At 54.4% G+C, this 27,434-nt stretch overlaps 1 protein-coding gene across 3 annotated transcripts; it reads right to left on the reverse strand.

The window, feature by feature from the left end:
* Positions 1-233: 233 nt before the first annotated feature.
* CASKIN1 (CASK interacting protein 1) lies at positions 234-25,644 on the reverse strand. 3 transcript variants are annotated; one of them, XM_051969503.1, is made up of 20 exons: positions 25,603-25,644; positions 15,496-15,547; positions 15,290-15,387; positions 15,046-15,191; positions 14,836-14,931; positions 14,495-14,625; positions 12,983-13,091; positions 12,627-12,735; positions 12,398-12,492; positions 11,717-11,834; positions 10,040-10,141; positions 9,815-9,909; positions 9,630-9,714; positions 9,455-9,543; positions 8,399-8,509; positions 8,216-8,317; positions 6,409-6,547; positions 4,262-6,313; positions 3,500-3,902; positions 234-3,220 (listed from the first exon to the last, which is right to left on the reverse strand). In XM_051969503.1, exons 4-20 carry the CDS (start codon positions 15,187-15,189, stop codon positions 3,124-3,126), a joined length of 4,077 nt encoding a protein of 1,358 aa, XP_051825463.1. In that variant the 5' UTR covers positions 15,190-15,191; positions 15,290-15,387; positions 15,496-15,547; positions 25,603-25,644; the 3' UTR covers positions 234-3,123. The 3 variants fall into 3 exon arrangements, with proteins under 3 accessions (XP_051825463.1, XP_051825461.1, XP_051825462.1); XM_051969501.1 differs by lacking the exon at positions 25,603-25,644 and adding an exon at positions 25,171-25,330; XM_051969502.1 differs by lacking the exons at positions 8,216-8,317; positions 8,399-8,509; positions 25,603-25,644 and adding an exon at positions 25,171-25,330.
* Positions 25,645-27,434: the final 1,790 nt, after the last annotated feature.

Genomic DNA, 27,434 nt, shown 5'->3' on the forward strand with positions numbered 1-27,434 from the left:
AATGGTTGTGAGAAACCTCTAGCCACCTGACCCATATCTGATCCACCTGAAGCTTCATGGAAATCCATGCTGACCTCTCCTGTAAAAAGACGGAGTGTCAGTCGAGACTCAAATATGAGTCGTCTTTGCAGGAGTAGCATCCCTTCCACATTTAGGCTCAGCTTTTGATCGCCAGTGTGCCATAACCCCTACGGGTCCCAGCCCTTCTCCTGCCCCAAAAAACTGACCGACACTTCCATTTTCTGACATTTATTGAGAGCCGATGGCAGGAAGCGCAGACGGCTGCATAGACCACTCACCATCCCACAGGGCCAGGCACACAGATCCTAGAAAGTCCAGTCTGTCCAGGGCCCGGATCCCTCGGACACACACCGACCAGACGCACCGACGGATGGCCTGGGGGCTGTGAACCTCATCCACCCTGGCAGGGACGGGGCCACGACGTTCTCTGGCGTGTGTCGGGGGGACCTGGATCCGGGTGCTTTGGATGTTTGCTGCCCAGCCTCCAACTTGAAAGGAGCAAACCCAAAGCCCTGTGAGAAGGGGGCATCACCAGTCACCGGGAGACGGCAGCGCGCACAGACACACACACACACTCACACACAGCGTGGGGAGCACCAAGGGAGATAGACAGCTGGAACAATGGAGCACGATACAGAATCTGGACTGTACGACCAGCACGGAGCACACTAGGTCCGTCCACCTGTCTCCCTGGCCCAGGGGCCCAGGGGCTCACACACACAGGCGTCTTCACAACAGCGAGTTTCAGGCTTTTAAAAAACTTGTGTTTAAGAAATGTCAAAAGTTGTGCCCAACACATCTGGAGCGGCAAACACAACAATGAGACCGGTCAGTACTATTTGAGAGTGAGGGGAAAGGGTTCTCAGAGAGGGGGAAGGGGGAAGGAGGAGAAAAAGAATGACCACACAATACTGTTCGACCACAAGCAAAGGCGTTCATAGAACTGGGAGCGGGGTCTGCACCAGCCACTCGGTGCATTCTGGAGGGTCACACACACACACACGCCCTGCACAGATGCGTCAGACACGTGCAGCCACAACACACTCCATCCGCGGAGGACACGCCAGCACACGCCCTCACACACACGCACTCGTGCACGCTGTGTGACGGCCACACCCACCGGGCCTGCCCGCTTCCCCACACCCGCAGCTACCACAGTCCAGAGGCAGGCACCCCGCACCGGCCCGGCTCAGCAGGCGGTCCCTCCACACGCACACACTCACTCACACTCCCCAGGGACGTGGCCACACCCGAGAGGAGGAGGAGGAGGAGGGGGGAGCCCCTCGTGCCCGAAGGTCTCTGTGGTGGGGTGCCAGGGGACGCAGCCCGTCAGCAAACAAGGCACATCCTTCGAGTTCTTCTAATGCAGAGAAAGATGAAGAAGAGCAGCAGGGATGGGATGGAGACTTTGTGGAGCCCCCAGGCACACTGATCCCACCCTGGGGGGGGAGCGGGAAGCCTCCTGTTTGTGCTACTGGGAAAGTGGTCTGGCCACTGAGGGACAGACAGACAGACAGACAAGACAGGTGGCCTTGGCCTCCAACAGCTTTTGTCTCAAACTAAAATCCAGCTTTTCTCTTGGTTGGTAAATGGTTTTCTATAGAATCAATAATATTTCTTTCTTTAAATATATATTTGTTAAAGTTAAAGTTTTTACCCTTTTGGATTTCTGGGAAAATCTGCCTCAGCTCATTTCCAATAAATTAATACTCTTCTATAGTTTATTATCTGGTCTATGCCTCTCCCTCCCGGGACAGGGATGGGGCAGGGGCGTGGTCACTGGGAGCACACTGACCCAGGGTCGGTCTGAGGGTGGGAGCCTCAGGAGGAGCCGTCCCGCAGACTCGCCCCAGAACCAGGCTACGACCGATCTCTTTGTGCTGTGATGGGGCTGGGACAGTGAGCGGGGACCGAGGCACCCCACCCCCCCCAACCCCAGAAAGAAAGTTAAGCAATCCCCAATCAGAAGCAGTTCCTGTGCTGTACCTCTGGGCCTCAGGCCTGTGCTCTGCGGCTGATTGGGAGGGGAGGGAGGGGAGGAGAGGGGCCTGGACTTGCCTGGGGGGCACTCCCCCACCTTCCAGGGGTCCGGGGAGCCTAGGACCAGCCCAGCCCACAAACCTTCTTGTCTCCTACTGTTTCCGCCTCCAGCCAGCCCCACTGGGCCTTGCCATCCCCTGCAAACCCAGGCCTTGGCCCTACCTTAGCGCCACCAGTTCCCTGTAGGGGTCTGACACAGATCGCAACCCCCAGATAGGGCCTTGGGGGGGTTATGCCCAGGAACTGAACCCCTCCCCCTCTCCCTGCAGTAGCAGAGATAAGAGAGGGCATGTACTGGACAGACTGATTGGGGACCAGAGGAGGGGGAAGAGGGGAGGAAGAGCTAACCCAGCTGTTATTATTGCATCATTGGGGGGGGGGGCCGGGAACGTGAAGCAAGAGGAATGCAGCCCGGGGCCGCTATGAGGTGGTCACTGACAGCGATACCAGTGACCAGAAAGCCCTTGGACAAGGTGGGCCAACCTCTGACCCCGGCCTCCTGCTCTGCTCATGGCCCCCCGAAATGTTGTGCTTGTGATCAGGGCATGGACGGGCAAGGGGTGGGAACTCCTTTCAAGGGCACTGTTCCCTTGGTCCCAGTCCCCCCCTCCACCCCAACATCCCAACCACCAAACTACCAGTGCTTGACCACCAACCACCATCTGATCAGCCAGGCCCTAGGGCGGGGGGTGACCCCCTCATTTTCCTCCCACCCACCCCCCAGGAATATTCCAGCCCCCACGGACTCTGAGTCCTTGCCCCCCAACCTCTCCACCCGCTCCACACCCTCATCTAGCCCAAGTCCTTGCCTGGAGGCTGGGTCAGTGCCAGGCAGAGGTCAAGGACGGGGCAAAGAGGCAGCAGCAGCAAGGGGCCAGATGGGGAGGGGGTTCCATCAAGGAGGCCATCCCCCAGAGAGCACCCCCCCCCCAGCCTGCAGCACAAAGAAGCTGGCCATGGACATGGCCAGCTTGGAGCCCAATCCTGAGGTAAAGTTCTGTGTGTGGAGCCCGGGGCGGGGCGAGGGGGGGAGTCCTGAGGTTGGCTGGGCACCTGACGGGCTCACTCCAACATGGCATCCAGCTGGTCAGCCAGGTCGTCAAACATGCTGCCGATGTCGTCCAGAATGCTGACCGTGCTCTTGGACTCGGCCGCCGAGCTGAAACGGAGAGGGGAGGGCTGAGGGGGCGGGGGAGACTGAGAGGGGTCAGAGGGGCAGAACCAGAAAGGACCCCGGCCCTTGGAGAAAGCCCCCGAGGGTGGTGGGGAGGAAGCAGAGCGGGGGCCCAGTTACTGGCCAAGACAACGGTGGCTGCGGACATGCATAGGCCGTGAGCTCGAGGAGGCGGTGGGGAGAAGGGGAGGGGGCAAGACCTGAGGGAAGGCCGCTGTGGGACTGGGGGGGAAAACGGGGACCATAAGCGGGGGGCCCACATACTCAGCTGCCTGCCCGTTATCTTGCTTAATCTTCTCCTCCACGGCCTGCAGAGCCGCAGCCAGGGAGGCGCTGGTCTCCTCTAGCTTCTGGTGAGCGCTCTCACTGGCGCTGCCGTCTCCGGGGGGCACGGCCATGGCGGCTCGGGGCGGCTTGATGGGCACCTGCTGGGGGGGCACGCCCGGTGACGGGGGCTTGGCGGGGCTGGCACAGAGGGAGGGCGGTGTGCTGGCTGGCTTACTGGTGGCGGCGGCAGCAGGCGCCTGGCGGGCTGGGGAGGGCGTGGGCGTGGGGCTGGCGCTCACAGACTGCAGTCCCAGAGGGGCCTTGACTGGCTTGGGGGCTGTGGGCGGGGGCGGCGGCTTGGGAGACACCGGTGGGGGTGTTCCATGGGCCCGCTTCACCTCTGTGGGAGGGAGAGAAGAAAGGGCTTCACCAGCTGGGCCATCCTCGGCCAGGATCCTGCTCTCCCCTTCCCCAGCCGGTCCCCTCTCTGGGTCAGGGCTCTGGGGGAGCTGGGCCCCACAAATAAAAAGGATTCTGGAGGTCAGACCGCCCCCACCCCAGGGGTAACTGGCCCCAGGCCCACGGCCTGCAGGAGGAGGTAGCCCAGCACCTGGCTCCTGACCCTGTGGCCTGGGAAGCCTGGGAAGGAGGGGTCCGTCCCTGGGCGCCCGGGCTCGTGTACACAAGGACAGTGTGGGTGCCCAGGGTGGAGGTGACGTCCTCCTCTGGAAACAAAGGGGTCGCGCTCTTGGGACTTACCCGGGCTGCCGGGACCAGGCAGTGGAGCCTTCTTGGAGGCGGTTGGAGGGGAGCCCTGCATCTTGGGGACCGGCTGGGCCAGGACAGGCTTGGGGGACACGGGGGGCTTGGCGGGCTTTTTGGCCTCTCCATCGGGCGGTGGGGGAGGAGGCAGATGGGCAAGGTCCGCAGGAGGGGGCGCGGCAGGGGGGGGCAGCAGGGGCAGCTCTGCGGGGCCGCTGCTCTGCTCGGAGGCTGGCCGCCGGCGGACGGTGCCCGTGCCGTTCTGATACACGGAGAGCGGGGGCGGCTCCATGCCGGGCTCCCCCCGCTCCTTGGTCTTGGGCCTGCGCTTCACTGTGTCTGACTCAGTCAGGATGAACTTGACGTTCTCCTGCTGGCTCTGCTTGGCCCGGATGCGCCGCTTCAGCGTGGCGCTGGCCTCCACCTTGGCCAGGGGAGGACCCTCGCCGCCGTCCCCCTTGGCCGTGCCCCGCGGCCGCTGCCTGATGGTGAGGCTGCCCTCCTCGGCGAAGGGGATGTGCTCAGGGGGGCCCTGCTCCCCGCGGCGGGCGGCGGCCAGAAGCCCGGTGACGGGGCCGCTGAGCGTTCGCCGACGATTGACGACCTCGCCGTCCAATCCGATGGCGTCCTTGTGCTTCGCCGAGGCCAGTGCCGTGACCACGCGGCCCGGCTCAGGACTGGCAGGATGCCCGGCCGGCCCGGGGTGCACGGGATGGCCTTCGGGGGGCCGGCGGGCGGCCCGGGCCCCGCCCCCAATGGAAGACAGCTCCAACATAGCGGCGATGCTCTTGACGCTGCCCGCGCTTCCCGTGTCCACGCTGCCGGCCAGGTCGCTGGCCCTGCGTCGCTGGGCCCGCCCACCCGCCGGGCCCTCCTCGGTTCTGGCCTCCTCGGCCTCTCCATCTTGAGCCGGCTCGTCCGCCAGATTGGCGCTGGACATGGCGGAGCTGGAGCGCTTGGGCGGGGGAGGAGGAGGCCCCTTCTTCTTGGGGCGCACAGCGAAGGACTGGCTGCGGTTGACGTTCTTATCGCCGCCCGCTGGGGTCCTTACCGAGTGGCTGCGGCCCACCCGCCTCTGCACCGTGGCATAGGGCCCCGCCGCGGGCACCATCAGCTCGTCGCGATCAGGCTCGCTGTCCGAGGCCGCGTAGCGGTTCAGGCTGTGTGCTCGCTTCTTGGGGCGCCCAGGCTCCTCCTCCGCCTCCCCCGCGGCCCCGGGGGGCAGACACAGCACAGGGACCGGCATAGGGGCAGGAGCCACCGGAGGGGGCAGCCCACCGTCCCCTTCCACAGGCTGGGGCAGCACGTAAGCAAAGCCCCGGTGGGTGGGCGACTGAGGCAGCGAACGCGGAGACATGGGCCGCTCGGCCGGAGGCAGCAGCTGCGGGGTGGGCTTCACCTTGGCAGTGGCCGGGGCTGGGCTGTGGGGGGCGCCCAGCGTCTGCGGCGAGGCCGGACGGGGCTTGGTGGGCGTCTGAGGTGGGGTGAAGTGGCCCCCGGCAGCCCCCGGGGGGAAGGACTGCCGCGGTTTGCCAGGCACCGGGGGCACGCTGGCTCTCTTGACGCCGTGTCCATGCCGAGTGGGCCGGGCCTCCTTGGGGCTGGGAGCAGGGGCACCCTCGTCAGCCAGATACTCTTGGCTGCGGGACATGGGGCCGCTGGGGCCGGGAGGCCCATCTCCCAGGAGCTCCTGGGAGCTGCTGATGTGCCGGGCCCGCCCGCTCAGGCTGGGCTCGTGCCGCAAGGCGCCGGCCCGGGGTGTGGGCGGCAGGCTGTTGGTGGGCTTTTCGGCACCCCCTTCGGGGCCCGAGGGCGGGCCCGTCATGGCGGCCTGCAGCTCGTCACTCAGCTCACTGTCTTGGAATGTGATCATCTTGGGTGACTGGCATTCGGCGGGCGTGGGCTCCGGGGGCGGGGGAGACTCGATGGCCATCACCTCCAGGGACTGGGGGGCCTTCCTGCGCAGGGCCCCGGCTTCATACTTCCCATACTCGGCTTTCTGCAGCTCTGCCAACTTCCTGACCGCCAGCATCAGCTTCTTCTGGTGGCCTGGGTGGGAGCGCACAGCAGGTTAAGCTGGTCGTCTCATGGGGACGGCCCCACCCGGATGTCCCGCGCAGGCCAGCGGGGAGGGGGCGCCCTACCTAACTTGGTGATGCCGATCTCCTGCAGGTCCTCCCAGGTGATGTCGGTGATAAAGTCTATGTTCTCATAGCCATTTTCCACAAGCACTTTGTAGTACTGGGCTAGGCCAATCATGGAGAGCCACACCGCCAGGTTAGCCTGAGGAGGGAGATAGCGAAGGCCCACCTAGGCCTCAGGACAGGCCCAGCCCCCACAGGGAGGTCCAGGCCCTCCCTGGCCAAGTGGGCTGCCTTTCCACTACCGCCCCCCCCCACTGGTCACTTGGGAGCTAACTGGTGGCTGGGGTCAGGACGGGGAGAACAGACAGACAGACAGACCAGTCAACAGGTGCCTCAGAGAAATCAGATCATGAGACAATCAGACAGAAGACATTGTGCTGAGGCTGTCCTACGACCTTGGGGAGGCCAGAGCCAGGGGCGGGGTGGAGAGAGCCCCCTCGTCTGGGCCAGCCCAGCCTGGCACTCACCACACACCACCAGAGACAAAAAAGCATCCACCGTTTTGTGTCCAGGACACACCTGTGACTTTGCCCGGATGGGGGAGAGGGGAGGGCCACATGACTGCTTCCCCACCCCCTCCCCCTGCCAGCCAGCCACTGGTCCAACCATCTGTCCACCCCACCATCACTACCTTACACAAACACACATGGACACACATCCAAATACGTCCCCCCCAAACACACAGTCACACACAAACACACAATAGCAGCTCTCTCACCCACCACACACATGTATAACACGCACACAAACAGCATCATATATATTTTTTATAACACCCACCATATATTTCTAGTACACCCACACACACACACAGACACCTGCACTTCTCTTACCTCCACCACACACACACACACACACTTACGGCTCCATCTCTTTCACAACCACTCTTTCTCCCCACCACAAGCATGGCTATCTTCACCTTCTGTTTCCCTGACCAGGACTAAGGCGAAGAGGAAGAAGAACCTTGGGACACATTAGTGCTGAGCCCCCACAGAGGAGCTATGCCCACCAGAAACGGAGCCTGAGGGGGAGCCCCAGACACGGGGGCAGCGGGGTGAACTCCACCCCAGCACAGGGCAGAATCAGAATCACAGAGCCCTTGGAGAGCTCTTGATCCCCTTGTCTCCCCCACCGCACTGAGCAGAAGGCTGAGGGAGGACGATTGATTGGTGGGTCAGCGTTCATTCCCTGCTGACTCCCGTGTGGGGGCCCGCTGGGCCTGTGTTGATTGGGGGTCTGTAACAGTGAGTGCTGAGCTAGGTGGGTTTCACTCTAGGCACTTGACAAATGCTCGCTGGCCGAGAGAATCTGTACCTGCCCTTGGGCCCTGGCCCTCCTGACGGAGAAGGAAAGCCGCTCACTGCCCCAGGCCCAGAGCCTCCTTTTCTCCTACACAGCCCTGGCCCCAGCCCTGCCCCGCTGCCCCAGGCCCTGCCCCGCCGGGAGGCCAGCCCCGGTGCCCGTGATGGACAGATGGCTGGACAGGTGGCTCACTGCTGGCAGGGCCCGCGCCGCTCCCGAGGGGCCATCCTCAGTGTCTGACAGAAACGTCGCTTCGCTTGTCTCCCCGGGGCCAGGGTGGGGGCGGCGGCTCCGTCCAGGCCAGCGGGCGCCGATGGGGTGGCGCTGCGGCGTTGCGGGGGCGTGCCCCGTGCCGCAGGCCCCAGGTGCGGCCGCCCTGCGCGGGACAGCCCCTGAGCTCCGGCGTGGAGGGTGCCTGTCTGTCTGTCCGGGGCCTCCAGAGGGGGCGGCGCCCTCTGCCCTCCCCATGCCCGCCGCGGCTCTGCCGGGGCGGGAGGGGCCTTACGGGTTTGTGTTCAGGCAGCCAGTCGGGGAGGGTCAGGCTGTTGATCTCCGACGTGATCTTCTTCCGGTGGCCAGGCTTGGTGACGCCAATGGCTGTGAGATCCTAGGGCAGAGAAAAGGCCCAGTTACCGAGGTGGCCGGGCTCCCGGGCCCATCTTCCGGGCCCAGCCAGAGGCCGGCTCACCTCGGGGGTCATGCGGCTGATGGTGGGGAGATCGTAGCCCGAGGTGATGAAGTTGGAGGCATAGTGCTGCAGCTGGAAGGTGGCGAGCCATTGGGTGACGGCCTCCGCACTCTGGAAGACAGAAGGGAGCAGCTGCTGCAGGCTGGGCCGCCGGTGGACAAGCCTTCACTGCCCTGGGGGGCGGACGCTTCCCGCGTCTCCTGAGGCCGCTCCGCTGCTTCTTCCTCCAGCTGGCCGTGGTCATCCTTAGAGCTGCAGCCATTGTCTTCTCCTCCTCCTCCTCCTCCTCCTCAGCGGCCTCGCCGGTGCCCAGCCTGGCCACCGTCCTCCAGCGCCGATCGTCCGGCCCCTCCAGCCGAGTCCAGCCACTGTCCAGGGGCCTCGCAACTCCCTCCCTTAGCCCTCCTCCACATCTGCATCCACAAATCCAGGCCTGCTCCCCCAGGGTACCGAGAGCCCTCGGCAAGCCTAGCTGTGTGTGTGGGAGCGTCCTGCAGACAGACGTGGACGCGTCGGTGTTAGCCGGTGAGGCCCGAGCCCCGCACCTGGAGACTCCCCGGGGCAGATGGGAAGGCCTCCGGGGGGGGCGGGGCAGACGGCCTGGCCCCGCCCCGAACTGGCCCACTTCCTCAGTGCTCCTAGTCCCCGGAGCAAGGCCGCCCCCGTCCCCCCCACACGTTCAGCGCCTTCCACACGTAACGCAGCTCTCCCAGCACGCACACCTCACCACTACATACACGGGCACGCCCTCCACGCACAGCACACCGCCCCACGCGGACGGAAACACACACAGGTACACAGCAGCGGAAGCCTGGTCCGTGACAGACAGACAGGGCTGGGCCTCCTTAGCCTGCGGGGCGGGGCTCTCCTACCCAGGCTGGGGCTTCGGGCTGGGCCCAGGAAGACCCTGACAGGGGAGCTGGAAGGTTCCCTCACAGATTCCCCGCCCCCTTCCTCCCTGCCCCTCTCCGGGAGCCCCTCTCGACCCTCCCACCCCGGGCCCGTGAGAAGGGAGCAGCTCCACCACCTGAGAAGAGTCCCAGGCTGACCGCTCACCTTTCCCTCAGACGCAGGCTCCATTTTTTTGGGTGGCTGCTCACCGTAGGCCTGTCCTGTGTGTGTAACAGGCTGGGCACGTGAGGGACCTGCGCAACAAGAGAAGGGGGTGAAGAGCCCGTGAGAAGGTGGGGGCAAAGCCAGAGGGGAGACGTAGAGCTGGGGAGTAGCTCACCCGCAGGGCCCTCGAGGGGTTTCGTCGGACTGTCCCCTGGGCCTGACTCCTGGATGGACTTCTGGGAGAGCACGGTTGCTAACAGCTGGGGATACAAAGGAACAGAGCCAACCGGGGTCACCAAAGAGCCAGCCTTTGCTCGGGATGTCCCCCACCCGCCCGTTGGCCCATCTGTCGGGTCATACCTTGACCCCCTCGGAGCCGGCGTGCAGGGCATGGCTCCCACTCCCCCCGCTGCGCCCGCTGGCCACGCCACCTAGACTGCTGCTGCGGTCAGCACCTGCCAACACCAGAGAAGCTTCAGGAGTGGGGACCGAGCCCTCGGGCCCTCCTTCCAGGTGTTGCTTGCCAACTGTGGCTGATGATGCCCACAGGGGAGAGAAGCCCCTGGCGTGCCCTGGCTTTCATACCAGTGAAGGGCTTCCTCAGGACCCAGATTTCCTCTGGGGGAGCTACAGAACTGCCCTGGGAAGGGGACAGGTGGGACGGGCTCATGTCAGCTCCTCGGGAACCTTCAAAGGCAACATAGAAACACCCTGAGTCTCTTAGAAAACCCTCCTTGCCCCTACTATTGGGAGCAGAAACCTGGCTGGGCCCCTCTGGGTTGCCCAGGGTGAGCACAGCAGCCAAACATCAATCCTTCTTCCAGACTACCTCAGAATCCTGAAACCCCAAATATCTTTCCTCTCTTTTAGTGGGTAAGTCCTCTAATAAAAGCCGTCAGGCAGGTCAAAGCCAGGAATTAGGCCAGTGAATCCTTCCCTCTCCCTTCTTGCACCCCAATTCTGAGCTCACTGCCAGGGCCAGGCCAGTGAACCCTTCCCTTGTACCACAGTCCTGAACCCTGGAATTCTTCAGAGCAATTGAATCATGACTTCTCAACTCTATGTGGACTGAGGACAGACAGAAAGCAGGAAGGGAAAAGAAACAGAATAGGCTGATGGATCCTCTAATCTATCCTCGTTCTCTCCAGCATCACCTCCATTCCCCAAAGGTGAACTCTCCAAAATGTTCTTTCCTCTCTGAGCTGGTTAAGCCTATCCTCCCCTCTTATAGAGTTGCAGAAGAAAGACTTCCACAGATATCCACAGAGAACAGAGGCAAGAAGATAGAAACATGAGAGAGACCCAGAGAAAATGGGAAACAGGAATCAATAGGAGAAATGCAGGGATGGACAAACTGGGTGGAAATGATTGAAGAGCCAGCAAATGAGGGGCCTGAGTCACTGATTGTCACTGACCAGGGGAGGAAAACACTCAAATTCAAAGGAGACCAGTTTGCAGTCAGCCTGTCTGGGGCTCCTCTGGACCACTGCCAAAAACAGCTTTCTGGGGAACAGCTGGAGGGAGGAGGAGGGACAGTGATGGGGAGAAGGGGTGGAGGAAGATGGAGGGAGGAAATAGCAGTCTTGACAGCATAACAGGAGTCAAACGAATATCTCCTCCCTCCTGCCCCCCAACCTCGGCTCCAGGGGGAACTGGGCTCATCTTGGTATTTTTAGGAGTTAGTGCAAAAAGGGGGCTAAGGAAAGAAGAAGGCTCCAAACTCTAAACACTGACCTCTGCATTAAATAGCTATGGTTCTAGCCATAACCTAAAGTTATGCCTTTAACCTAAAGGCCAAGTCTGGGCCCTCCTCCTCAGCCTAGCTCCTGACCTCCTATATGACAAATTACCTGGGGCTTGAGTTTTTCAGAAATACCTGAGGAGACCATTCTTATTTGCACACGTCATCCATATTCAGTTCTCTGACTACCCAGCATGAACATGAGATACCACATGCCTAGGTCATGCCATGGGGGCACAATGGGAGGGAGACAGGGTCAAGAAGGAGCCCCTCCTGCCCCCCACTGCCAAGCACGAGAATGCAGAGACCTTCCCAGAGAAGCTCCGGACTGTTCTCACTGCCCAGGAACAAGGGTCAAAAACTCCCTGGAATTGTCCAGAGCTAGGAAACTGAGTCTGGGGATCAGGGTGGGTGCTTATGGTTGGGGAAGTAGCAAGGATTAGGAGTCAGGATGAGATTTGGGAGGCGAAGGGCAAAACTGAGGGTTAAAACCCAGACAAGGGTCAAGATAAACTAGTTGCCTGTTCGTTTGGTGATAGCCTCGCCTAGAGTAGATGGGAAATAGCCAACACGATCGTTGCCAGTCCGGTTGTCATGGATACAGCCTTTCCACCTGCCATCAGGATGCTGTTCAAGAACCTGTACCAAGTAGGGGGCAGAGTTGAGGGTCTATTGGAGGCTCTGAGAGGTCTCGGGGCCCAGGACAGCATGATTCAGGGAAGATCCGTCCCCCAACATATACACAATATAGTTATAATAGCAAAACAGCAGGGACAGCAGGAAGCAGAGGTTCGGGAGACTCCTCCCTGGCCTTTGCTGTCAAATTAAGCTTTACCCCAAGATGGGCCACTGAGAGCATGTTCATATTACTAATGACTCCCAAACTACCAGGAATTCTCTTGAATTAACTAGAAGGAGGCAACAGCCCTGCAACCAGTCCTGGAGAGTCAACTCTCCCTTGGAAGCTGAATAATCCACCACCTCCCCAACTTCCCCGCCATGTCCACTTCTCAAAGGCCATGTCTCCTCACGATCATTCCCCACAAGTGGCCACATTTCCCTGCTGCTTCATTCAGAATGACCACAAGGAAGATGGGTTAGGGACCAAGAACCAGGAAATCTCTGACCTTGGTCTGCCTCACTGACTGACCACATCCTCCCAGGACCAATCCCCCACAGGAAGCTCCTCATCCTCCACTTACAGTGATTACATCTCCTGCCTTCACATTCAAACTTGTCAGATCATAGTTGTTGCAATAGTCCTTCGTCGCCCGCACCTGCAGAGCTGATGATGCCTCTGGAGAGAGAAAAGAATAAACCCACCCAGCCCCTGGAAATGAATCCGGCCATCACACCTTCCACCCTCTGAGGGTCCCTAGGTCCAGCATCTTTATACATCCCCCCTTCACTCACCACCCCCAATCTTCCCACCTCTCAGTAGCTGCTTGATCTCCTTGCTGGCCTGGGAAGTAGTGAATTGGTGGACGATGTCCAGTGCAGTCTGACTGTAGGTGTTCCTTACATGGGCATTGATTCCGCTCTGGTTGGAGGGGGAAGGCAAACTCAGGTGGGGAGGCTGGGGATCTAGGGGCTGGAAGAGCTTGGGACAAAGGCAGAAAACGGGCAGGAAACCCACTGCCTCATCCAGAATGACCACAAAGGACATGGGGTGGGGGCCAAGGACCCTGAGGTCTCTGACCTTTGTCTAACTCCTGATCTCAGTGCCCCCAGCCCTTCTCTCCCAGGCTCTGACCCCACCGAGTCTGTCTCCCCCTCCCTGAGCTTACATCCAGCAGGAGCCGAACCACATCCGTCTTCCCACAAAGTGCGGCTTCATGCAGGGCAGTGCCTGACTTGGTCTGACGGTTAATGTCAATGCCAGCTTGGAGGAGGAGTCTGGGCATGGGGGAAGGCAAGAGGGCCAGAGGTGAACCAGGACATTGGCAGCCAAGTCTCATCACAGCCTCCTATCTCTGGCAATCACACATCTCTCAGGTCACAGATGCAGGGAAAAAAAAACCTGACTCTTCCCTTTTTCTCATTCTCCCTTCTCAAATGACCCAGTCAGGAGCTATATCCCCTTGGATCTAAAGCCGCAAGGATACATCTGTCCCCTCTTTTCTACTTCTATGCCCACCATTCTGGCATAGGGACAGGACTATTACTATGGTCTCCAAACTGGTCTCCTTGCCTCCATTCTTTTTTCTTTCAAATTCATCCTTTACATTATATTCTGGCACAGGGATAGGACTAATAATGTGATCTCCAAAGTGGTGTCTTTGCCTCCATTCTTTCTTTTGTCAAATTCATCCTTTACATTATATTCTGGCATAGGGATGGGACTAATAATATGATCTCCAAAGTGGTCTCCTTGCCTCCACTCTTTCTTCTGTCAAATTTATCCTTTATATCACAGTCAAAATAATCTCCATAATGCACTGCTCTGAAGACATTACTTTCCCACAAAAACCCTCAATAGCTTCTCATTATGCACCAAATAAAAATTATATTTCTTTGATTGGCATTCAATATCCTCTATACCTTGGACTTACCCAAGTATAGCTCTCCTCTTTTTTTAATAGGTTCTCTCTGCTCCAGCTAATGTCTGTTTCCTTACTGTTCTGTCCTCCTTTCCTGAATACACGTGGCTCATTCCCACCACTCACACTGATTCCCTCACCAGGAATCCCACCCCCCATCCAAATGTCACCACCATCTCTGTGAGACTTTCTTTGATCTTTCCAGTTCAGGCCTCCTCCCCACATGGTCTCGTCCTGCTTTTTCACTTTTCTCTGTGTAAATCTAGCCTCTCTCATTGACTGTCAGCATCTTTCCCAATGACAGGATCCTGATTTATTCCTTTTATGTCTCCCTCCCAGGTTTCGAACTTCCCAATAGTAGGGCCAGGGTCTGCTCCTTCTGTCTTCCTCTTAGAGATGGGAAAGGAACAAGTATTTATTAAGCTACTCCTATATGCCAGGTACATAATGTAAATAAGTCTTATCTCATTTAATCTTCACAACAACCCCTGGGAGGTAGGTGTTAATTATTATCCCCATTTTCCAGTTGAGAAAACTGATTTGCTAGTATTATGCGGCTACTGAATTTCTGAGGCTAAATTTGAACTGAGATCCTGATTCTAACTTCAGATTTCTGTTTATTAAGTCACTTAGCTGCACAAGACGGAGCACACGGGACGAGGGAATATTCAGGAGAGACGGGTTGGTTGAATGATAAAGAAAAGAAAATCCAAGAGCCTCTCCTCCCCATCTCCTACCTAACCCTTTCCATGTACATACCTGATAATGTCAATGTGACCATTTTTGGCTGCCAAGTGCAAGGGGCTGGTGCCATTTGGGTCAGTGGCGTCTCCTGGCCGAGGCTCCAGTAGGGCTGCACACATGTTACTACTCAGGAGCAGCTGTACCACCTTTAGGGGATAACAGGAAAAAGAAAAGGGAAATCAGAGCAGCCAGGAGGTGGATGTTGTCACCATGCTGGAGTAGTAGGGAGGGAGGGACAAGATCAGACATTATTGATCCAATCTTCTGGGACCATCTCGAGGCATCTGGACCTGTCCTCTCTCTGTCCCTCACTCCAGACCCAGCATACTACCTACCAGAGCCCCGTGGGAACTTACCCCGACACGTCCAAACTCACAGGCCAGGTCCAAAGGCGTTTTCCCTGAATTGTCCACAATACATGGGTTGGATTGATGCTGAAGGAGCATCTCTGACTGCAAGTCCCACAGGGGAAGAGAAGGGAGAGAGGAAAACCAGTGAGAGCCACTGTCAGCCCAGCACCCCAGCCCTGTCCAGTCCTCCCTGGGCGTCTGCTCTGGAGCCCTTACCACATCGTAGTGCCCGTGCTGGGCAGCCAAGTGTAGCGGGATGTGGCCCTCATCTGACGGGACGTTCACGGCGGAGCCTGCCTTCAGCACCAACTTCATAGGCTCCTTCCTGCCTTGCCAGGCTGCATAGTGCAGAGGCCGCATCCCTGGGGTAGGAGGTTGATGGTCAACTGGACCCTGACCCCTGACTTGGCCTAGGGTCTCCCTCCAGAGGGGGAAGGCAGCGGGAGGTGGGAGAACTTGCCTTTGTTGTCCTTGATGTCCACAGCGGCCTGGGCCTCCAGCAGCAGGGCGATGAGTTCTGTGTTGCCATTGAGGGCAGCATGGTGGAGGGCTGAGAAGCTGAGGGGACAGGATGGGGAGACACGTCAGAGAGGCATCCAGCCTCATCCCAAACCCCGTTCAAACCACAGTCCAGAAGAAGACTCCTCCAGGGGCTCCCCAACTCACCCATCAGGGTCCTGGAAGTTGACATTGACCTTCTTGGCCGAGCCCAGGAGCTCTAGAAGGGAAGAGAGGAGGAGTGACAAGGATGAATGGGAAACCATTGCTCTACCCGACTCAGGCCATTTGGGGAGAGTCATAGAAAAAGGGTACAGATCCCTCTCCAACAAAAAACAGACATAAATGTTCACAAAGAGGCCTAAAGTCAATAACCTGGTTCTAGAGGAACAGAGCCCCAATCCAAGTCCAAGGCTGATATTCACTCCATCCAAGAGTAATGACTAATAATTATGATGATTACGTTTTATATAGCACTTAGTATGTACCCAGCACTGTGTGCTATCCTTTACAATTATCTTATTTGTACACAATGATCCTGAGATAGTTTTTTTTTTTTTTTAAATAATTCCCATTGTACAGATAAAAAACTGAGAGAGATATAGATGACATGACTTGTCCGGGCCTGCATAGTTTGTTTATGTTTAAGCCAAATTCTTTTTTTTTTTTCTTGCTGAGGCAGTTGGGGTTAAGTGACTTGCCCAGGGTCACACAGAAAGGAAGTGTTAAGTGTCTGAGGCCAGATTTGAAATCAGGTCCTCCTGACTTCGGGGCTGGTACTCTATCTACTGTGCCAGGTAGGTGCCCCTGAAGCCAAATTCTAACTCAGGTCTTCCTGATTCCAAGACCAGCACTCTATCCAATATACCACTTAACTGCCTAGCTGATATTTCCATGGTGTTTTATGATTTACAAAGTATCTCAACTCCTTAAAAAGTCACAACAGCAACCATGTTGCCAGATAATATAGTTATCCTTGTGCCCATTTCACAGATGAGGAGACACAGAGAAGCAAACCTCACAGAAGCAGCAGAACCAAGATTGTAGCCCAGAACCTTCCTCTCCACTATGCCATCAATGCCATCCATCGTCAGTGATGGGGGAAGACATGACTTCAATTGAGCAGTCACTTGCAGAGTCAGAGTAATGGAGGTGAGGGTGGTTAAATATACACATTCAACTCATTACTTCTTCCTCTTTCCCCACACACAGAAACCAAAGCCAGAGTTGGACCTTCTTCCTCCTTTGACTGCCCATAACTATATATATATATATATATATATATATATATATATATATATAACACTACCTATAACTAGATAACTAGATTTCACAGAAGTAGGAACAGGCAATCTTGACCCCTTGTGCCTCAGTTTCCCCAAAGGTTCTCTAATACCAAGCCATTATAAGATTTGAGGGGCCCCAGCCTTCCTCCCTCCTTTGAGAACCCCTGCAATAGCCTTCAAGCTGGGCTGTTGGCCGGGAGCTGCATCTCCCCCTTAACTCTCTCCCCACCCCCACTCCCCCCACCATACACTGCCATCCTCCCCTGGGCTCCTGGCCCACCAGGGCACTGATCCAGCTGCTGCTGCTATTGCTTCTCTTCTACTAAATATAGCCTGGGGGGTGGGGGAGACCGGGAGAACACACAACAGATTCTCACACACAAACACACACACACTTCCAGGACAGGCTGAGGACTCTGTATGGGAACTAATTGAATAACTCCCCCAGTGAGTGATCCATCTTCTTGACGTCTGCAGACAGGGTGGGGCAGGTTGGGCTGGCTTGGGAAAGCTGGTAGATCCAGGACAGGGGTGTCTCTTGGGGAGAGGCAGGGGCCCCCAAGGCCTCATCATTAAGCTCCTGGCTCAGAGGAGCCCTCACCCACTTCTCTATGCACTCAGAATGGAGCGGTTTCTTTTCCTTCTCCACCCCACCCCCACTTGCCCCTGGTTCCTCAGCATCCCTAGCACAACTTGGGAAAGGCCAGCACCAGCTCTAAGGACACTTCCCAATCCAGCAGCATAAAGCACAAGAGTCCCTGCTAAATGCTGAAGCAAATGCCCATGCATGTGAGTATTTCTCTGTTTCTCCATCTCTGTCCCTAGGTGCTAAAGCATTCCTAACAAGACTGAGATTCTGATTGATAATGAGCCTTTTGCCCTTCTGCCAACCCTGTCTGCCACTGACCCCCTGCCTCCCAGGATTCAGGCCCAGAACAACCTGGACCCTAAGCTCCACAGCCTTCCTGGAACAGGGCCAAACATCCTGCTTTCTGTCCCCAATAATCCAGTCATTCTCCCAGCTCACTCAATCCTCTTGGAACCCTCTCCTCTAGTTCCACTCTCCCAAATCCCCAGGATCTGCCATTCCATTCTGTCTGCTGGATTAGCCTTCCTGCCCTTTTTCTACGGTTGCTACCTCAAAACCAGGACCAAGATGGAACTCTTGCTAAAGAAGGAATAGAAAAGATGGGTGGAGGACTGGATACAAGGCAAAACGGGCAGCTGGATGGATGAATGGGTGCGCGGGTATGGACAGACAGATGCAAGAGCTGTCTCTCTTGGCCCCTGCCCTGGGCTCAGGCCCTCCACCGGATCTGAGTCAGCCCTGGCCAGATTCTAGTGGCCCCCCACCACCACTGGGCCTGCCAGGACATTGGTTACATAACCTGTTTGTGGGTCAATCAACTCCATGGGGGAGGGAACCTCTAGGCTGGACAGAAGCCCCTTTGTCCCAGATTAGGATGAGGGGGTTGGGGATTTATGGAGAGACTCAGGAGGTGTGGCTTGGTGGAAATATGACAGGATCAGGGGGGGAATGGAGAGAAGGGTGAGATAAGATTTGAGTACCGTGTTCAAGTCCTAATTTTATCACCAACTATGTGATTTTAAATAACTTCATCCTTCTGGGACTTAGTTTCTCCCAAATGCAGACTTAGAGATTTGGATTAGATTTTCCATAAGGTCTCTCTGGTTTTCTAAGAATGTTCTTCTATCTCTAACAGCTGTAAGGGACTTCTAAGGTCCCTTCCCTAAGGCTACAGTCTAGGTAGTGTAGCAGGTGACAGTGCTAGGTCAAGGACTGAATTCAAAACCTGCCTCTAACACTGATTAGCTGTGTGACAATTACTTAACCTCTATTTGCCTCAGTTTCCTCAACTCTAAAATAGGGGAAATACTTCACAAGGTTGCTTAGAGGATCAAATGAGTTTGTCAAAAAAAAAAAAAAAAAAAAAAAAAAAAAAAGCTCAGTACATTGCTAAACACACAGTAAGTGCTTAATAAATATTTATTTCCTTCTTCCTATTTCTCCTTCCCTCCATTTTTCTTCTCTCTCTCACTTCTTCCTCCCCTCTCTCTTTCCTTTGTCCTTTCCTCCCTTCCTCCTTTTTTCCTTCCCTCCCAGCTAACATTCGAGGCACTAAATCCCTTCAAGCACTAATAGTCTGTGTTGTAAGTTCTCTTCCAGCTCATGTCTTCTATGGTTCTGCTATTCTATCCGGTGAGACCCACACATACATCTGCTCAGTCACACTAGAGCATAACAGATCTACCTCATTAGCACATAATAGGTGCTCAACAAATATTTTTTGAATGAATGCAGTCACACATTCACACAGTCACAGATCCACACTGTCACAGATCCACACTGTCATATACATAGTCACCCACGCTTGTCTCCCTGGCCAGGAGGTGAAATTTTAGAGCAAATGAGGCTGATTCCCTAGGATGGATTTGAAGTTAACACTGGGAAGATGAGAGGATCCTTGCCAATAAAGGAAATTCTTTTCCTCATCACACACACACACACACAGAGAAAAAGAGAGAGAGAGAGAGAGAGAGAGAGAGAGAGAGAGAGAGAGAGAGAGAGAGAGAGAGAGAGAGAGAGAGAGTAAAGGCACAGCCTGACTATCCTAATGACATCAGAGTTGGGAAGAATCTGTCTCTTCCATTGGTTAGATTAGGATGCAGGACATTTGTCCTCTTCTTTGCTCCAGCCTGTACTGTCTTAGAGATATCTTAGTATTTAGTGAGGGGAGATGGGAGGGAGGTGAAGATATAGGTTCCCAGCACTTCCATTCCCCTTCTTTTCCTCTGAAAATCTACATAAAAGATCTCAGATAGCCTCAGGTCTTCTGAGGCTTTTTTGAGGTCATCAGATCTTTCTTCCTTTAGGGAAAACAACTAGTCCTTCAGCCCAAGAGTTTCTCAGCAGACATAATAAATGACCATACAAAGACCTTGAGAAATTCCCATTGGATTATCACCATACACCATCCTTTGATATTAGATCTGACTCCAACTTAACCATCTTGATCCTAATGTCATCGAGTAGCCCTAAGACAACCACACTGACCTCCAAGCATCAACAAAATTCAGCTCAAATTATCAAGCCTCTGATGCTATGATAGCTGCTCACTGAGATATCACTGTATTGATCTCACAATATCATCATTGACCCTGGGATATAAACCCATAATATATAACATGATCATTCACCCTGAGATATAAACCCATAATATCATTACAACTCTGGGATATCACCATGTCAGTTCCAAGATATTACCCCATGATACCACCCTGACTCAGTGGTATCATTGTACTAATCCCACGAAATCATTGTTCTGAGCCCCTAATATCACATCTTACCCTATAGATATTAATAAATGTGTCTGAGTATATCTTAAATCCCTTCTGTTAAGGGATGGGGCTTCTCTCCACAATCTAAGAGATTTCCAAGAATAGAGGTCACATATATTCACGTACCCCCTAGAGTTTAGTCAAGTTCTGAAAAAACTAAGGTTTTGGCACAGATAGGAGCAGTAACTTTATGACATGGGGCAACAGCAGTAAAGGAAGAGTTCAAGTATAGTGTAGTAGGATTAAGGGAAAGGATAGGACTTTTGGATTTTCTCAGCAATAACCATAACCATAATTCTAAGGGGCACATGCACCATTGTGTTGATATCATGCAGATTCCTTATAGGTTGGTTGGTGAAAGTTTGGAGGGATCAGTGCCTGGATGTTTCTGGTTTCTTCCACCACCCACTCTATTCTGCCACAACAAAGTAGGCAAGACATTAGGTTGACCTATACCATTGGCCTCTCAGGATCTTTTGAATTATACGGCAGCAAAATGATTATGGGTCACTGATAAATGGTTCTCATACAAATAGTTTACATACAAATACACACACACACACACAGAAGCAGACATGAATACATGGAAATAGATTGTTCCCCAACTACATATCTGGATGATGTTCTTCAAATCCCCACATCCATCAGCAGCTAAGTTTTTTTGAGTTATCTATCTCAGTAATATTTTTGGCATCCACTCTCACTTCTCCACTCACCCAGCCACCACCCTAGAACAGCCTTCATTACTGCTTTCCTGGATGATCATAATAGCCTCCTAACAGCCTTCACTTCTCGCCTTCCAATTCATTCTGTACAAGCTGCCAAGTCAATCCTCTCAAGGTACCATCCTGATCCCATCACTCCTGAGCTCAAAAAATGTTCAGTGGCTCCCCACTGTCTACTAGCAAACTCCTTACCCTAATATTCGAGGGATTTTACAATATGGCCCCAGCCTACTTTCCCTCACAAAAATGTGCACTTAAGTTATTTTTCCATAGCCCTCTATTGGTTTACAGAGTGCTTTCTCTCAATGCTGTGTAACCTACAGGAATAAATTTGTAATTTGCCTTTGTATCCAAAAAGTTTTCTTTTCACACAGAGACAAAACAAGAATTGTTTGTGGAATTAAATTGAACAAGATCATAGCGGGCCTGTAATTCTATTAACATAAGAGGAACTTTCCAATGAGGAACTTCCTCTACCAATATAGTGGGGTACACTCTACGCAATTTACAGTTTTAGCATGTTACCTGTAGCCCTGAAAGGTTAAGTGATTTAACCAGTATTTTAAAGTGGGCCAGAGGTGGAACTTTATCTTTCTACCTCTGAGATCCATAATATATTCACCTTTCCATCCTCCTTCTCTATGGAATTGCTAGTGCAAATATTACTGTTTCCATTTTACAGATAAAAAACTAAAGTTTAGAAGAATATAGGATCTAAATTCAGAACCCTTGGTCTCAAATCCAGCATTCTATACAGCTATTCTATTGTATCCTATTGCTGTTACTTAAGTGACATAGTATAAAGAGATGGTCTCTGAGCTCAGGGGACCAGAGTTAAATCTCAGCCTGAATACTTACTTGCTATGTAACCTTGGACTTATCTAACAACACTTGCACTACCTACCTCTCAGTTCAATACAGTTCAACGTGTCTATGTGTGTGTGTATGTGTGTGTATTTGAGGTAATCAGGAGGTTAAGTGACTTGCATAGCTAGTTGACTGAGGATGGATTTGAAGTGAGATTCTTTTGATTCTAAGGCCAGTATTCTATCCACTGTACCCACCTTATATATATAATTTATATATTATATAAATATAATTTATATTTATACTTTAAGATCCAGCTTAACTCTCATTTCTTTCAAGAAGGCCAGTCCAGTCCACACTGAACTTCTTCCTCTCTGAGGCCCTTCCTCAGAATCTTTTGGTCACTGTTCCTTCTGCCTAGAATTCCTCCATCTCTTCTTATCTCAATCTGACTAATACTTTAAGATCCAGCTTAACTCTCATTTCTTTCAAGAAGGCCAGTCCAGTCCACACTGAACTTCTTCCTCTCTGAGGCCCTTCCTCAGAATCTTGGCCCTGAAGGACTCCTATCCTGTTCTTTCATCCCTCAAGATGATAAGCCCTAAAGCCAGAGTTTGTTCCCTCTACCCCACCTCCACATACCATAGGAGAACATCAACTTGGGTACATGAGACACTCAACTCAGGAAAATTAGATGAATAGTGATAGAAACAAAAAGGGAAGATGATAGGAATGGGGGGATGATGATAGAGAAAGCAGATGGGGGTATGGGAGAAATAATCATAGGATGATGGAGAATAATAAACATAAAATAAAAATAATAATCAGAGAATGCAACTTGGTGAACAGTGGAGTCAGAGGGATGGAAGAGAGCCTTTTGGTTACAGTGGGGAAAATTTCTATTTCCTCCCAGGACCAGAGCTGCCCACTGAACATCACTCCCTGCCCTGGCCCCACCCTCCCACTCCCTGGGCCCAAATTCCAGCTGCACTTTGCTGAATCAAAATATATCTTACTCCAAAGCAGGCCAGTGTCACCATGGCAACCGTGCTAATTCATGAAGGGGTTTCTCCTCTCTGATTTATGAAGCCCGCCCCTTTGGAGTCAGAGCACCCGGTTGGGATTTCTGTCCCTGTATCTCTGTGTCTCTATCTCTCTGTCTCTGTCTCTCTCATTATCACATCTTCTCTAGTCACTATTCCTCCCAGTCTCTCTCCCTATCTATGTACCCAATTTTGAATTTTTTCAGAGCCTAGAAACAGATTCCTCTGACTCTGAACCTTAATGTTCCTAGTTCAGGACTTTTTAGGTGAACCATTGATTTCTGACCCTTGGGAGCCTGTCGGTGTTTAACCAGGTTAGCTTCTGAGAGAACCTATGTGTGATCAATGGGCATGATCACACTTAAGGAAAATCATTGTCTTGAGGGGGGGAAGTTTGAGAGCTACCAAAAATGGACAGGGATCAGAAAGATTAGAAATGAGTAGTACCAAGGGAAAGGGAGTGGTCCCTTAGTCTAACTAGCTCCCACCTTCTTGTGCTTTGTATCTGTTTATGTATGTTTCTGTGTTAGTGTATATACCTGCTAGTCTGGGGGTAATTGTGTATCTCTTTCCCAGTATGTTATTGGAGGGGTGGGGGAAGGTATAGTGCATACTCTGCTCTGGTCTCCCATTTGACTCTAAAGAAGCCTGGAAAAAATCAGACCTAGGGTCTCTATCCCACCCCCACCCCACCTCTGACTCCCCAGAGAGAATAAACATGAAGGCAAGTTTGGATCAGAGGCTGGCTACCATGGGGGTTTGATGACTTCCCCCACTCTTCCCCTCACGACTGAAAGTACCTCCAGCCCAGCCATTCCCTGGGGAAAGGGAGCTCCTTCGATTTCCCAAGAAATCCCTCCCCGCATCGGTCCCAGACCTTAAGGATAGAGACAGATTCACATAAACAACTTGTAATTGTTCACAAACACTCAGTGACACACTTGTACACACAAATTGCCAACTGCTGCTCACACACAGATGCATTTGGATATACACGCCATAACCACACACGCAGTCAGTCACATGCAGAGGGAGGCATAATCTCGAAACACTCTAGGAATTGGCTCCTACCTCCATCTCTCCCCCCTTTTCGTCCTTCCCCCACCCTCCCCCAGCCCCTCCATCCATCTCCTGCTCCTGGGGGAGGCTCTGGCTGAGCCAGGATCAGCGTTAGGATCAGAAGGCTGAGCAGAGGCTCCTGGGCCCTCCCAGGGGGAGCTCACTGCAGCCAAGGGTTCTAACCTCTCTCCTCTGCTGGCTTCCTCCCTCCCACAGCAGCAGAAAGAGATAGGCACTGGGTGCTTTGAGATCCTTTCCCCCAGCTTCACTAGACTAGGTTAGAGAAATAGTCTCCAAGAATAGACTAGTAGCTTGGACATGAGTTCTTATCCTGGTTTTGCCCCCAGGTGGGCGACCTTGGACAGGTCATTCACCCAGTTTGTGCCTCAGTTTCCCCATCAGTAAAACATTGCCTAAATCTTCACTTTAGGAGCCATGGAATGGGATTGTCTCCTGCAAAACTCACCACCTCTGTTCCCTGCCCTTAGTCACCCCTCCCACATATAGACATGCATACATACATACTTACATACACACATGGTCACATCAGCCACACCCTCAGGGTGGCCCCTGCCCAGTTTTCTCCAACCTTTGTTATTAAGCATGATGAGAAAGTGTAGAAGACCCTTCTCCATCCCCCTTGGGAGCCCCAAGGATGGACAGACCCTCATCCCCAATTGGAGAGTGAGAATCAGAAAGATAGGACCTTGCCCCTCACTTTCCCCACCTGCACACCCAGGGAAAGGCAGCATATAAAGCTATAAGGGAGCACACACGGGACTGTTCAGGTGGCCCACTTGCTTATCTATGTCCACCTGTGTGTCTTGGAGTCCCCGTGACCCTGCATCTGTCTGTCCTAGCCTTCTCTGTGCCCATCCCTCTCTGAATCCCTAAAGCTTCCTATAAATCTCTTGAGTATGTGTGCTGAGATTGGTGGGGGGGGTGGGAAGGTGGGGGGACGACATAGAAGGACAGGGGAAGGTGCAGGTTTGGGCTGTTGGATAAAATGCGCCTCCCAAGCTTGGTGAGGGCGAGTCATTGCCTGGCCCCCACCACCTCTCTCGGCCCCAGGCCAGCCTCTCTGCAGCCTCCGGCTAAAGTGAGGGGGGGGAGGAGGCGGGCTACTGGGGGCGGGACCACAGACACCGCCCCCCTCAGTCTGTATCCCCCCATCTCCCAGAACCCCCAGACACTGCAACCCCCCAGTATCTTCCCATCCCCTAGGTCCCCTGGGGATCTCCTCAAACCCTGCATTCCTATCCCCCAGCATCTCTTCGTTCCCTGTATCCCCCACCTGCACCCCCTCCCAGACCCTGCACGCTCCCCAGGCATCTGGCAGCTCTCACGGATCTCTGGGGCCTCCCCTGACACCCCAAATTCTCTCAATGCGTGCCCCCAGACCCAGTATCGCCTCTGGACCCGCATCTCCCAAGGCAAGCATCTCATCACCCCGGGGGCCCTCTTGCCCCAAGCCCCCCACCTTCTTTCCAGGCACCCCACCCCCCCGGATTTCTCCGCCCCCAGCCCAAAGCAACCCACCCCCCCGCCCCCGCCCCCGCTCACTGGCTTTCCCGGGCCGCGGCCTCTGCAGCAGCCTCTGCACGGCGCCCACGTCCTCCGTCTTTACCGCCTGCACCAGCTCCTGGTCCTTGCCCATGACGGGGTAGCCCGCCCGGCCCTGCCCGGCCCTGTCCGGCCCCGGTCCCGTGCCGCCCAGGCTCCAACCCCGGCTCCCGGCCCGAGTCTCCCGACCCCCAGCCCCAGCCCCGGCCCCGGCCCCGGCCCCGGCTCCGCGCTCGGGCTCGGGCTCAGCGGCGCCGGAGCATCCTCGCCGCGGCTCGCGGGCGGGAGGGGGGAGCGCGTCACGGGCGGGGGGCGGCCCGGGGGCGGGGGGATGGCGGGGATGGGCGGGGGCGGGGCCGGGGGGAGGGGCTGCTGCGGCCCCGGGCGGAGGGGGTATGGGGGGGGTTAGTAGGGTTGGGGGAGCCTGGTTACCTGGCGCCGCCTCCAGGACGCCTAGATCCCAAGCATCTCCTTATATCTCCCCCCTCCCCCTTCCCTAATCACGGTGGGTTCCCTCCTCTCCAGCGTGTCTGTGAGTCTGTACGTCTGTGTCGGTGTCTGTTGGGGAAGACGGATGGAGATGCATAACCTCCACCCCTGCTCAGGATCATGAGTCCTGGGGAGGACTTTTTTCTTGACCCAGTCCTGCAGCATCTCCTGGGGTTTTTCCATCTTAAGATAGATAGGACTCAGGCCCCCTCTAGAGTCATCCTGGAGTGGGGGTAGGGGAAAACATCCCCATGGTGCTAAGAGAAACCCTAACCAGTTTAGTGGGAAGGGGCTACATTTTGGGGGTGCGCGGTGGGGGAGGGAATCGGGGAGGGGCTCAAACCCCTTAGAGTTTCATTGCTTGTAGGGGCCTCAGAGCAGTGAGAGATGCAGAGATGGGTATCAGGAACTCAGAGATGATGTCAAGGGACTCTGAGACATTATCAGAAGCTCAGAGATATGTCAGAGACTCAGAGATGTGTAAAAAGGTGTCAGAGATGGTGTTGAAGAGGAATCTCCCGGTAATGAATTCAGCGTCAGTGAACCTGCTCAAAAACTCCGTTCCCACCCCCACCCCCACCCCCAGTGGCACCTCCACAGCCTGAAGCCTTTTACACATTCACACTTCCTGGAAAACACAAAACACCCCCACCCCCTCCTTCCAGCCCCTTCTCCCCAATGGGGATGAGCAGTCTTGGCCTAAAATGGTTTGGGGGTTCTGTTAGCTCCATCTTTAGTTCCTTTGAGCCTAGATCCAGCTGCCAGAAACAGTCCTGCAGAGCTCTGGATGTCAGGACTTAGGTCCGATTAGGCGTCTGTCTTCTCCAGGATGCTGAGGTCAGAGCCGGATGATCGGTGGGTCCCAGATCAGACAAATACACGCACCTCAAATTCTTCCATGACCCCCGGGGAAGACTCTCTGCTAAAAATATTTTGATGGAGCCCCATTGCTTAAAGTTAGCACATTAACATGTCATTAGCAGTCAAGGCTTTCCGCAGTTGGTTGTTACCTTAACTTTAGAATTTTGCCCCACTTTACTGCCCTTTTCCAGCCAAACTGGGGGACACTCTCCTCATTCTCATCCTGGAATGCTTCTTCCATCTGCCCCGATATTCAGCTTTAAAATACTCCTCATCCTTCAAGGGCCACTTCTGGTGTTACTTCCTCCAGGAAGCCCTCTCTAAAAACTATCCCCAGCAAAAATGTTCTTTCCCTCTTCTGAACCTCCCCCTCACTCCTCAGCACACATATGGTATTTGTGTCACATCCTTCTGGGTATGATGGTCAAAAGTGTTCCTGTTTCATCATTGGAATTAAATCCTTTATTTTTCTCAGAGGACAGGCCTGGGTCTTCATCTTCATCTCTCATCACCTCTAGCTCTTTGCTAGAGGTTCTGTTCCCCAGAAAAGCTCATCTATTTGAGAAATGTTTATTCTCAATAGGGACATGTAAATTTAGCCTTTGACCCAAGAAGCACTGGCAAGGTAGATAGCAAAGGGACAACCTCATCACCAAATATCACTATCATATCCCCCAAATTTTCCGTAGGCAGAACTGGTCATTCTTGAGGACCCATTACTTGCTGATGTCGGGGGCAGAGAAGTTAGTTATCCCGTGCCTAAATAATGTCCTTAAGATTCACACACTCAGCCCATAATTCCCCATGCCTGAGAAAAAGAGTAAGACTGCCTTCATCATCCTATATAATGTAACCAGATTTCTCTTGGTAAAGGGAAAGAAGAAATTCATGATGTGTAATGGGATTTGCACAAG

Source organism: Antechinus flavipes, chromosome 1, assembly GCF_016432865.1.
Source record: "Antechinus flavipes isolate AdamAnt ecotype Samford, QLD, Australia chromosome 1, AdamAnt_v2, whole genome shotgun sequence".
In the NCBI taxonomy this organism is placed as follows: Eukaryota; Metazoa; Chordata; class Mammalia; order Dasyuromorphia; family Dasyuridae; genus Antechinus; species Antechinus flavipes.